Source organism: Bos grunniens, chromosome 22, assembly GCF_055505025.1.
Source record: "Bos grunniens cultivar Pamir isolate PY7600 chromosome 22, Bosgru_T2T1.0, whole genome shotgun sequence".
NCBI lineage: Eukaryota > Metazoa > Chordata > Mammalia > Artiodactyla > Bovidae > Bos > Bos grunniens.
In genome coordinates this window covers 47,656,586-47,669,853 of record NC_141186.1, presented here as the reverse complement: position 1 = coordinate 47,669,853, position 13,268 = coordinate 47,656,586, and the positions used below count along the sequence as shown (strand labels likewise).

The window sequence follows — 13,268 nt, the reverse complement described above, 5'->3', positions numbered from 1 at the left end:
TGTAGCCCGCCAGGCTCCTCTGTCCATGGACTTGTCCAGGCAAGAGTACTCGAGTGGGTAGTTGTTCCCTTCTCTAGGGGATCTTCCCAACCCAGGGATCGAACCCAGGTCTCCCACATTGCAGGTGGATTCTTAACCTTCTGAGCCACCAGGGAGTAAGCCTATAGTCTACCTGGTAAGCGGAAATGAATGTAAAACAATGTAAATTTGCAGTTGATTAGAATGATTATCTGGAGAAGGAAATGGCAACCCATTCCAGTACTCTTGCCTGGAAAATCCCGTGGATGGAAGAACCTGGTAGGCTACAGTCCATGGGGTCGCAAAGAGTCGGACACGACTGAGCGACTTCACTTTCACTTTCAGAATGATTACGTTTTCCAAATACGTCAACAAATTTTTCTTGGAAGTGATTTCAAACATACAAGAAAAGTTGCAAGAAGAAGAACAGCTTAGTAAACAATCCAGATATCTTTTACTCAAAATCACTTATTATTAATATTGCGTCTGCTTTTTAATTTATCTGTAAGGGGTGTGGACTGGTTTTTTAGTATTAAAAAAATTCTTCACTGTTTTTAGTTATTCAGGGGCTCAGATTATGGCCAGTGGCTTCTCATATTCCATCATATTTTGCTTTTGTTTTCATTTTTTTTTTTAGCACTTTCTTATCTTCCTAGTCCTGTTATCTGCCCTGCCTCATCCCTGGAATCAGCCATTTCTCAAAAGTCTACTGATCTTTATATGGGAAATAGTATTAGAGACCAAGATCTGGATGCCAGGTGTGCTCATAGCTATCAGCAGTGGCAATGTCTTTGTTTCTAGGTCTTTCCTACAGAGCTAGGAGGTAGATACATTTACATACATATAATCATATGTGTACATCTTTAGAAATCATGAATTCATGTCAGCATCCTAGTTGCAGTCCATCCCCAAAGGGTTCTTTCTAACTGTCCCTCTCCCATCTTTCTGTGTCCCTCCTTCTACAGGGAGAACCTTGGCTCCCAAGTGCATTGACACATGAACTCATTTGTGAAATCCTCAGTTCAGTTCAGTCACTCAGTCGTGTCCAGTTCTTTGCCACCCCATGGACTGCAGCACACCAGGCTTCCCTGTCCATCACCAACTCCCGGAGCTTGCTCAAACTTGTATCCATCAAGTCGGTGATGCCATCCAACCATCTCATCCTCTGTTGTCCCCTTCTCCTCCAGCCTTCGATCTTTCCCAGCATCAGAGTCTTTTCCAAGGAGTCAGTTCTTCGCATAAGGTGGCCAAAGTATTGGAGCTTCAGCATCAGTCCTTCCAATGAATATTCAGGACTGATTTCCTTTAGGATGGACTGGTTTGATCTCCTTGCTGTCCAAGGGACTCTCAAGAGTGTTCTCCAACACCACAATTCAAAAGCATCAGTTCTTTGGCACTCAGCTTTCTTTATAATCCAACTCTCACATTCATACATGCCTCCTGGAAAAAAACCATAGCTTTGACTACGGACCTTTGCTGGTAAAGTGATGTCTCTGCTTTTGAATATGCTGTCTAGGTTGGACATAGCTTTTCTTCCAAGCAGCAAGCATCTTTTAATTTCATGGCTGCAGTCACCATCTTCAGTGCTTCAGTAACACAAAGTCTGTTACTGTTTCCATTGTTTCCCCATCTATTCGCCATGAAGTGATGGGACCGGATGCCAAATCCTATAGTATATCTAATATCGTTTCAGCAAGATTTCATCCATATCACTCACTGCAAACAAACAAGCTTACTAAAAAGAGTTCAGCATTTGTCTGTGGTTCCACCCTCATCCCAGCCCTACCCAGATGATAAAAGCGTACAGCAAATGTTCATAAACTACTTGAGCTAGTTGTGTCTCTCTCCGTCAGGGTGGTTATGACACTCATTTGAAGAACAATCAGATTCATTTATTTCACTTCTACTTTAAGGGTGTTTTCTCTCCATCTTATCTTTGTTGATTTAATTAAGAATTTAATGTGTAAAATATTAGCATGATTCTAAAAGTTAGATTATAGAAAAAGGTATACTTAGTGTCACTCCTACTTGATGCCCTCTAGTCCCTTGTCTCCATCCCTTTGTGCTTTAACCTTCAGTTGCTGCTGCTGCTGCTGCTGCTGCTGCGTCACTTTAGTCGTGTCCGACTCTGTGTGACCCCAGAGATGGCAGCCCACCAGGCTCCTCTGTCCCTGGGATTCTCCAGGCAAGAACACTGGAGTGGGTTGCCATTCGGTTAAGGTTTCCTTATTTTCTCTTATTTTGCATCGAAAGGGTAATACAATATATGTGTTTTTTTCTCCAAGCACTTTTAAAATCTCCCTTTGGCTTCCCTGATAGCTCAGCTGGTAAAGTATCTGCCTGCAGTGTAGGAGACTCTGGTTCATTTTCTGGGTCAGGAACGTCCCCTGGAGAAGGGATAGGCTACCCACTCCAGTATTCTTGGACTTCCCTGGTGGCTCAAATGTTAAAGAATCCCACTGCAATGCAGGAGACCTGGGTTCGATGACTGGGTTCGATCACTGGGTTGGGAAGATCCCCTTGAGAAGGGAAGGGCTACCCACTCCAGTATTCTGGCCTGGAGAATTCCATGGACTATATATAGTTCATGGGGTCTCAAGAGTTGGACACAACTGAGCAACTTTGACTTTATCTGCAACAGGTAGGCTTCTCTCACATGTGAGTTGTCAGATTTCTAGTGAAATTTCTTGTGAAAGTCTGGTGGTTTCTACCAGTAGACTTGTTAAATTAACTTTTATAATAGTGAGTGTTACTTAGTCCCTTAGTACTAGGCTTCTAGAATGACAGATTCTTCCATGAAATGGAAAACTGTTTTCATTGTCCACTGAAGTTGATAACGTTCCAGTGGGCTCAGGTGAGATGTTATGGAACGCAGGGTTTGTTGTGAACGAGTTGTTTTCCACTGAGCAGAGAGCAGTACAGGGTTGATGGGGTACTTGCTGGCTCTTTGAGGTCACTCCATGCCCCAGGATCCCACGTGTCCGTTTGTGCCTCCCTCAGTTCCCCTGGCGTCATGTAGCTTAGAGCCCATTCAGAGCTGTTTGCAATTTTTCTCCTTTCAGTACGTGAGAAACCTCCTCCAGTTGCCTTTTATTATACCCAGATTCGACAACTACATGTTATACTTTTGAACTTGATGTTTGTGCAGGGCTTTGTGATGTTCACGATAGTATCTCGTTGAATGTCTGACTTTGTCCCTGTGAGACAGGAGAGCAGGTAGCATGTCGGTTTTGCAGGTGAGGAGACTGAAGCTCAGACACAGGAAGTGACAGAGTGGGGCACAGAGTCCAGGTCTCAGACTTAGAGCCCAGTGTGGTCTGAGAGGAGCGATGGGGCAGCTGAGTTTGTCACAAAGAGCCCACTCCCTGCACCTTCTCCTCCGCCTCATCTCAGAGCCGACAGGAGATTTATGCCTTGTCAGTCTCAGTTCTGTCCAAATCAGGAAAGGTTACGTGCCTGCTAAGTATTAGCAGAATACTTAGAATTAGAAGTATTAGCAGAATACAGACTGTTCAGAACTGTCTAAAATCAGTTCAGAGAGTTTATATGAACAGTTTTGTTACATGAACAGTTATAATAGTCTTTAGTATTTACAGTAAATGGGCTACAAGCCAGAACTTGGCAGTGTTTTTTAGTCTCAGAAATTCTAGTCACAAAAGGATTTTACTTAGGTGTATTTTGCTGTGTCCCAACTACCAGAATGTGCACACAACAGTGATGCAGTTTGTTAGAAGGTCTTTTGAATTTCTGATGTAAAAAGACTTAATGAAATGTGTTGCTAAAGCCAAATCCCCTGTGAAACTTAAGAGCAACTCTTCTGCTATCTTAGTAATTTTTTTTTTTAAGAACTCAGATGAGATATGTAACCAGAATCAGAATACCCTGTTTATACATTTTCATGTGAATTGAGTACTCTTGAGTTCAGAGTCAAACTCAGAGAAAGGTTTATGCTGGGATACTTCTGCTGGGAAAGATTAGAGGCCAAAGAAAAAGAGATGGCAGAGGATGAGATGGTCAGATAGCATCACTGACTCTGGACATGAATTTGAGCAAACTGTGCGAGTTAGTGGAGGACAGGGGAGACAGGCGTGCTGTGGTCTATGGGGTCATGAAGATTCAGACACGAGGTAGTGACTGAACAACAACTACTACTTTTGGTAAACAATAGACTTGAAGGCCCACAGACTTGGTCTTTACAATGTGTTTAAGAGAACAGATTATGTGACGCATTTTCACGTTGACACGTGACACTCCAGGCCCTCCACTTGTTCAAGGAGGAGATTCTGGTTCCGGTGTGACATTTTCAGAGTTCAGATTCAGTTCGTGAACCTGCCCAGGAATGAATTATTCAGGTCTGGTATCTCCGGAAGCCAAGGATGAGAAGCCCCATATTGTTCTCAGGACATGGTTCTTGTGAGCAGCAAGGTGCTGCCTTCAGAGGCCTTTCATTTTGAGAGGGAAGGTGTCTCCCCAGGAGGCTCTAGGCCTTGATCGGCTTCAGCTCACCCCGAGAACCCCGTGAGTCGGCTCCCCCGAGAGCCAGGCTCAGGATGCCCCACAGCCTTGCCCCCTCCTCACTTCTCAGCAGGTGAAGGTGGGACAGACCAGCTCTAGCAGAAAGGACAGATCCCGGGGCATCTGAAAAACTTAGGGGCAGTGAAGGTGTCCTTTCTAGAGGGGGCGGGCAGAAGCCGGCACCTTGGGGAGGAATCCGGTTTCTCACCCGAAGCATCAGTGTCACTGGGTGTTCAAGTGTCTCTTCAGCCCATCCACAGCCCAGAGTTGAGGGAGGGCAGGGAGAGAGGGAGGAGAGGTTGACTTTAGGCAGGTCACCTGCTCTTCCTCGGTTGGGTTGGGTTAACGAGGTCCTGGCAGGGGAGACGTGCTGGCTTTAGACTGGAAGGAAGGCAGACGTGGCGGCCATCGGCATCCAGCGGTCTCCGTGCAGGGGCTGCACTGCCTGTTGTCGCATCTCCTTTCTTAGCAGCTTTGTAATCGTACTTCCTAAATCCATACCACGCATACCTTGGCTCCTGTAACAGTTCACGGTTGGAAATGCAGATGGTTCCTCGTATATGAGAACTGAGTCATCATCCACCTGACTTCCTGCCTTGCCTCAGCCAATGTGGGATTCTGTATATATGCAGAGATCCATGCTTGCAGACAGGAAAAGTTGAGTAAACCATGAACAGTTGGGAACATTTCCTCGTCTGCCAGAGCCTTTCCAGGGCAGGTGTTCCCATAAATGGGCAACAAATCATGCTCCCTTTTCCCCTCCTATGGGGAGGACTTTGGTGGGAAAGATCATGGCAAGAAGCGACAGTTAAGAAGGATAACTGCTTCACGGGTGCTCCATTTCCTGTCTGGGAAGCGTGGAGCGGGGCTGTCTGGGTGGGGACAGGCTCTCTGCTCTGAGCCTGTCCACTACTCTGGCTGGATCTGCAGAGGGTGGGGCTGGGATCTCAGGGCTCATGGTTTGGACAAAGGGGCCAGTACACACTAGGGTGCTGAGTGTTACCTCCAGGGATGGAAGAAGCCCTCTAGGAGCACAGCTCGGCCGCCTTGGGTCCTTTCTCTCTGAAGCATTGTGCCCGCTATCTGAGGAGGCTTTGCGGGAGGGGGACGTCTCTGAGGCCCCTGCTGGGGGATCAAGGGCCTACTACGATAGCACATGGTATCTGGGGCCTCAGCTCACTGGGAGTGCAAAGCTCCTAAGGGGTGCTGGTTTTCTGAGGGGCGTGCATGTGCGTTGGCGTGGTCTCTGCAGCTCTGACCCCCACAGTCTTGCTTGGGAGGCACTGTCGTGTGTCCTGTCCGCGTGTGTGGCCCCCTTTGTGTGCTCGTGTGGCTGTACTTGGTGCCGTGTGTCCTGCCGCGAGACTGCTGTGCGGCCGGGCAGATGGCTCTCAGGGCGGCTCCCGGGGACGTCCTGACGAGTGCCTGTTCTCTCTGCCCGCTTCAGAGAGTTCTCGAAGGAAAGGGAGAAAGCAAAAGCACGGGGAGACTTCCAGAAGCTCCGGGAGAAGCAGCAGCTGGAAGAGGATCTTAAGGGCTACTTGGACTGGATCACCCAAGCAGAAGACATTGATCCTGAGAATGAAGAAGAAGGAGGCGAGGAGAGCAAACGAAATAGTAAGTGGCGCCTCTGCTGCTCGGGACCCATAGGGCCGATGTGCTGTTCAGATGCCCACCCGTGGCAGGTATCTCTTCTGCTCTGAGACCCAGAGCACCCTCTAGATCTTTGGATTGTCGGCCTGCACATCAGAGAGCCCATTTGCACTGACTCTGCATTTCTGCCTGGGGCGCGGGGTTCAGATATGTATCTTGTCTTGTGGCTTTTTGGTTGCAGAGGATCAGCTGGCTGCACTTTGTGCCCTGGGAATACAATAAGCCTCAGCTCTGGGACAAGGGTGTGTTAAGATGGGAATGTGCCTTGTATCAGAGGAGATGAAACTGTGGGTCCTCCAATTCAGAACAAGTTATTGGAAGGGACCTTGAAGAGTAGGGCCACTTCCACCCCTCAGCTCCTTGAAGTGGCTTCCATTTGCACCAAACATGGGACGCCAAAGTCTCAGCTCTTTGCCCGCCGGAAGACAACAGTTCAGTGTTTAGGGCAGTGTTAGGAGGCATGAGAGTCCACGTGGCCGCTCCAGAGCACACCCGGCTGGTCCCCCACACTGGACACTGGGCGCCGGGCACCTTCCTGTAGCAGGAAGGTCTGTGTTCAGTCCACTGGGATTGCCACTGTCACCCAAAGCATCTTTTATCATATGCTTTTCTTGCTCCTGCTCTTGAGATGGTCTGTGCCTCTAAAAGGGAAATTGAAATTCAACAGTAGAGTTGACTTAAGCCATTTGTGATGGGTTTTAAGTCTAGACTAGTTGATAGTAGAGACCTAGGGTGCTCGTCCGTTGAGAGGCCTGGGAAGCCAGATTAGGCCCTGCCCCATGGAAGATGACTGAGCAGGTCCCACACAGAACCCTCAGACCGTATGCAGTCAGGCCTCCGTTCAGCAAGGCCGTGCGGATGCCTGGAGGACTCCTGGGGTGGTGAGGATGGGCCCACACCCTAGTGAACGTAGCACCAGGAGACATGAGTGCAGGTCGCGAGAGGAGGCAGACCGTGTACCGGGGGCTGACGGCGGGGGGTGGTGGAGGGGGGCTGGCGACGATCGTCTAGGACTGAACAGTGGGCCCTGGGCCCTGGGCCTTGAAGGATGGATGGACCTGAGATGTGTCAGGCAAAACATTCTGAGTTGAGGCAGTGGTGTGAGGAGGACATGAAAGTGGGCAAACGAAGACTCAGGGAGGCCATGAAGGGCTATTCCTATGGCTGGAGCCCAGGCATGTGCAGGGAGAATGGGTGAGCAGAGGCTGAGACCCAGGGTGGAGCGCGTGCCTGACCGAGTTGGCCTTCGCAATTGTCCGAGCCTGGGACTCTGAGTCTCTGCTTCTGTGGAGAGTGTTTCTTGTCATCAGGGATGCGCACTTGACTCAGTCCTGTGTGCTCATGGTTGGGGGAGGCGGAGGGGCGAGCAGGTGTGTGCAGGCCCCCTGCTTCCCAGGCTGCACTGTTACCTCCTCAAGGAGAGCCTGGGGGCCGCCCCCTGAGGGTGAAGGAACCAGGGAGCACGTTATTAGACCAAGTTCCTCAACTATGAGATGAGAGTTTTGAAGACTGATGACATGGTGTAAGGAGTATCTACACACCTTTGGCCCAGCTCTGCCTAGGGAGGGGGTTACTGCAGAATCCCATGGCCTTCACGGAGCACCTGTCCCTGCAGCGAGGCCAGGGACAGGCTGCAGCTCAGGGCTGCCTGTCCCGCTGTTTTCTTCTTGGTTCCCAGGCTGTGGCCTTGGCGCTGCCCGCAGGGCCCCACCAGCTCCCTGCCCCGCTCTCCTAAGCCCAGCATGTCACCTGTTGTGCATAGGCCAGCCAAGGTCTTGTCCCTTCTTCCAAGCAGGGCCCCTGGCTCTGTCAGCATCGGTGTGTCCTGTAGGGGCTGAGCCAGGGCCCTCCTGCAGGCAGATGTCGTTTCGTCTCCTCATTGCTCCCCCTTCTAGTCACAGACAGGGTCCACCTCGTGGAGCCAACATCGTTGTACTGGAGCTGTTCTGTGGCCTGTGATTTGAGGAGCAGGGACTTGAGCCGGTGTCTCCCGGTCGCTCTTAGGGTCCAGTGCATTTCCTGTGTCCTGCTTCTGCCTGTGAGGAAACGTCTGATGGCAAAATCAATGCTTCTGCCTGAGGAGACCTTCCCACAGCACCTAGTGTGAGACAGAGCAGAGAAGCTGGCATCGTAACCAAGGGCCCGCAGTCTGCCATGGGAGCCCAAGGAGGACGTGGGGATGTGGGATGAGGGGCGTACAGGGGAGGCCCTGCGGGAGAGGCTGTGTCCCCGCCGCGCTCTGAGGGACAAGTGTAGCCTTTGGTTGTGGAAGGTTGGGGGGAGTGCTTCTCACGCTAATGACATGGCATAAACAAGGTAGAGTGGTACACGTGTTCAAAACCCCGAAGTGTATTTCTTAATAAGCAAGGAGGGAAACCAAGCCCCCTTGAAAGTTGCAGAGCCTCAGAATTCACTGTGTAATGGGAGCGCCGATCCCCAGAAAGCTGCTCTGTGTCTCAGGGATGTCAGCGTCGTGGCTTCTGCTCTGCGCAGCGAGGCTCTGCGTCAGCACCGGCTTAGTGCTTGGTCTGGAATGGCAGCTCCTTCTGGTGCACGCCAACTCTGTGTGGGCTCGTTTGCCAGGTGCTGGGGTGTCCTGTGGAGCGGACATTATACCAGGAGACTGGTATTTCCCCAGGCCTCAGAGTTCCAGACCCCCAGTGGATCAGGGTTGGAAATGGAAACATAAATCTGAGGCTGTGGGAACCATGCTGAGGTTTAACTGACTTGAGAAGAGAGCCCCAAGCCCCCTCGCAGCGATGCATTCCCCTGCGGCCCAGACTTCCTGGGGGAGCAGCCCTGCCAGGGTTTCACTGGGGCCTCCGTGGCTGCCAGCCGTTTCCCCCTTGTCACAGAAACACAGGGAGGAGGGGTTCGCCTCTGTGGTCCTCCTCACCCACTGACAGTGGCTGACTTACCACCCGCACACGCCACGTCTGGTCTCTGTACCTGTCAGCAGCCCGTGAAGTGTGGGCATTGCCAGTATCCTCCCCGAGCTTGTGAGGCTCACCCCACACCCCAGCCCTGCCCTGTGTCCTCCCTGGGGAAGGGCGGGGGGAGCTCCTGTCTGTGCCCGCGGGATGCTGACTCCACTGAGTGTCTTTTTCACTTGGGTTGGGGATGCAGTGGGATGGTTTCTTCCCAGACATGGAGGAATTGAGTAAGTGTGAGAAGAGGCCTCCCTGATGGCTGAGGCTCAGCCTAGACAGAGGGGACCGTTGATAACAGCAGGTGTCATAAGCCCATGGAAGACAAGGGTGGGCCTGGAGAGCATGGCCACATCCCTTCTCTGGAGGTGGCTACAATCAAGTTGAGTGACTTAGAATTTGGACTAGAGCACTAGGCACATTACCCAACATCACTGAGCCCCAGTTTCCTTTCCTGCTGGAAGTGGAGAAAGATATTTGCCTCATGACAGGGTTGTCATGAGGATTAAGTGTTCCATAATTGGTAGGAGTTGCCACAGCTGTCAGAGGACTTGCTGCTGCTGTGGTCATCAAGCTCCAGGAAAACTTGACCTGAAACAAAATTGTTTTTGGACATTTCTACTAGATCCCTACCCAAACTCAGAGAGAGGACATCCTCTTCCATACTGTTCAAGAACTCCAAGGTTCTCAAGTATTGATAGAAAACAAATCTGTCAACTCAGTCACTTTCGAGATATAGCAATTTGCTGGCCCTTGAAGTCTGTTTCTACCTTGGCGTCGGACAACAGATGTCAAATCAAGCACTTGGAGATGTGCTCGTATTATCTTTTCTCTCTGATCTACTACATGTCACTGTCTGTACATGTGGTGCCCAACTCTGGCTGTGCGTGACCGTCACCTGGGGACTGGGGTTGCATCCTGGTGCCATGCCTCACCCCCATGCCGATTCACTGGGGACGGGACCCAGATGTGGCTCCCTGGAGGTTTCAGTGTGAAACCAGGGTGGGGGCTCCTGAATGCCACCATACCAAGTGTCACACTTGGAAGGAGACAGAGGAGAGGCAGTGGGGTCCCTACCTTTAGGGCTGTCTGGTGCCACAGTGACAGGTAGCTCTGGCTTTGTGTGTCCACAGATTATTTATGATGCCTGTTCCCTACATTTGCTGTTAGAAAGCTAGTGTTACACAATTAATTGAATGGACAAGATTCCCTTGGAAGTTAGTTCCTGAGCATATGGGATATTTTCAAGGATAATTTATTTAACTTTTTGCTGAGCTTCAAGTTCCTTAAGAAACTCTGCCAAATCTCAAAGTGATTTTTTAGACGTATGCAGCTGCTTCTGAGTGAACAATGGAGTTTTGCTGGGGCCATTAAGATCTGAAAGCCTCACGTTCTATTTTAAACTCTTCTCATTGTCAGTGATTAGTCCTTAAAAAAAAAAAAAAAAGCATTAAAAATAATGAAATCCTTTTAAAGGAAGCTCATTCTAAAACTCTGGCCAGAAAGGCAAGGCATTTTCCTGAGGGGACTATGGATGATCAGTAATCCCTGTCAGTGGGGATGTAGGATGCCCCGAAGAAGGGAGGGGAGGACACCCTGACACTCCAGGACACCCTGAATGCAGGGGGGAACCCTGTCTTTTCTTCATCAGGTCAGTCCTGGAGGCTTGTGAGCATTGTCCCTGCCTGCCTCCCACTGGGATGCTGTCCCCTCGGCACACAAGGTTGTCACAGCTGTCAGTTCCCGCCTGTATGTGTCACTTTGATGCCTTTTACAGCCATGTTTGATTTCTGGGGTGGGCAGAAAACCAGAGATGGCAAAGCTGTGTGCGAGCACAAGGCATGGACATTTGTTGGTCCTGTTGAAAAAGGTTGTGTCTTCAAATGTTGATTTACAAAACTGCTTTCATCACGCTTAAACCACCTCAGGGTGCAAGTTCAAAGTGGAAAACATTCAATTAAAAGCTGTCAAGCAAACAGCAGCAGTTAGAGCTGCATAGGGTAAACACACATCCAGGGCAACTGCCCTCTCTGCAGGGAGCCCAGTGCTGAGGTTATGGGAGACCCCCGCCTCCAGCCCCGGGTGGTCCTGGGAGCCATCATTCACCGGGGGCTGGCTTCTTGGGAGCCGGTGGGAGACGGTGGGAGACGGACTTCGTGATGGTTGCGCCACTGTGATGAGGCAGCCAGGTTTGTGAAGCTCTGACTCAGGGCAGTGTTTGTATTTAATATACCTTGATTACATAAGTGCTATTTGCCCACTGTAAGGAAGTCATGTAATACCGAGGTGTATGGAGCATGATCATTCGTTCATCCTCTCCTTAGAGAGAAGCAGGTTTGGCAGTTGGGAGCCTGCTCTTTCTGGCCTCAGTTGGGCACGTGAGAACCTACCTTTGCACAGACAACACCCTCCCTGGTCCCCACCACTAGATCGCCCAGCACAGATGGCCCTGCCACTTGTCTTTTTTCACTGAACCATGTTCTGTGGATATCCTTCCGTGTTTTGAAACAACATTTTGGCTATTTTCAATAAATGGCCGCTTTAAAGCTGCCACAGTGGACGGTATGGTCCACAGCGCATATGGGCTCTACAGCAGCCACCAGAGTTGTGGTTTTATGCTTGTTCACGTGGTCGCTGTCTTCCTCTGCCGCAGAACTGGGAGCTCCATGGAGGCAGAAGCAGGGCTCTGCACGGGGTGGCTGGCACCTGGCAGGGTCTTTGTCTCAGGTCCGAGCTCCCAGTGGTTGACTGTTGAATGAAAGAGCACCGGGTCATTGCTCACATTAACCAGGTGCTTCCTTTGTGCCAGACATTCTTCTCAGGGCTATGGGCACACGAGTCTGTTACTCCTAACACCACTGTGCGGTGAGACCTTGTCAGAAGAGGAAAATGAAGCACAGAGAGACGAAGCAGCCTCTCGGGGCCGCATGACTGCTGCAGAGCCGGGATTTGAACCGAGGCTTTGCTGTAGCCTGCACATTCATTGCCTCTAACCCCCAAATGCCTTACCTGTGTGGCCACTGGTGCCCAGGGTCCTGTGGGAGCGATGACCATGAATGGCTTTTCTGGGTCCCAGAGGAGGCCCGTTTCAGAAATGTGAGCGTTATGCCAAGTGACACCACTTCCCACTGCCACCAGCCGTGCGTGAAAGCTTGCCCTGTGTCCATTCACCATTCCTTCTGCTGCCCTTGCGCTGTCCTGGGGCATGTGGCCTCTACTGCAGAGATTCGCCAGCCTGGAGCAGCCCTTGTGTCACAGAGCTGTCTGGGGCTGGAGACCCTGGAATCGTTGTCTTGAGACCCAGACAAGGGAGTTTTCATGGTTGAGTGTGCCTCGCCAGTGTTTGTATCATTATATTTCACTGTATGTAGTGTTCACCTCTTAGAGCGACTCTCTAAGTGTAGGTTCGACTGTTATTAACATCTTACGAGTGAAGAAACTGAGGTTTAACACTGTTAGGTAACACATCCACAGTCATTCAGCCAGTCTGTGGGAGGGCTGGGATTAGACCTGGTCTGTTTAGCTCCAGAGCCCACTACTTTAACCCCATGTCCTGCTGCATAGGGTGATGCTGGCTGGACTCGCAGAGCCAGTCAGCACCTAGGACTCCTGCTGATGTGCCCTCTCCCTGATGCCCTTCCTAGAGGGGAAGCCGAACCTTGGGAACATTTGTCCAGAGTGGGTTAGTTGGTTGTGTATTTAGGACAGGTAGTTTTGGGGTTTTTTTTGCAAACTATTTGCTTTACAATATTGTGCTGGTTTCTGCCATATATCAACATGAATCAACCACAGGTATACATATGTCCCCTCTCTCTTGAACCTCCATCCTGTCTCCCACCCTCTAGGTAGTCACCGAGCACTGGGTTGAGCCCCCAGTGTCACAGCAAATCCCCACTGACTGGCTGTTTTACATATGGTAATGGTAGGTTTCCGTTCCCCTCTCTCCATTTGTCCCACTCTCTCCCTCCCACACTGTGTCCACAACTGTGTTCTCTGTGTCTGCGTAGGACGGGTGTTTGAAGACGGGCGTTACAGTATACTAGCCGCAGAAGGCGCACGTTCACTGCCTGTCAGGTCCTGAACTGTAGATTTCTCCGTGGGAGGAGGGCAGATTTGGGGTTCGCCTGTCAGAGCCGGCAGATGGGGCCGCCTTCA

The 13,268-nt window shown here is 50.6% G+C and overlaps 1 protein-coding gene across 27 annotated transcripts in view; it reads left to right on the top strand.

Annotated features, from left to right (window-relative positions):
- Positions 1–13,268, top strand: part of CACNA1D (calcium voltage-gated channel subunit alpha1 D) — a 347,101-nt gene that overhangs the window by 231,695 nt on the left and 102,138 nt on the right. For all 27 annotated transcript variants that reach the window (XR_015151536.1, XR_015151535.1, XR_015151538.1 and 24 more), the window contains exon 9: positions 5,981–6,150. Coding sequence is in view for 23 of the 27 variants with exons in the window: in XM_086367471.1 (XP_086223597.1) it covers positions 5,981–6,150 (170 nt within the window). In the remaining 4 variants the exon portion in view is untranslated. The remainder of the gene's footprint in view (positions 1–5,980; positions 6,151–13,268) is intronic.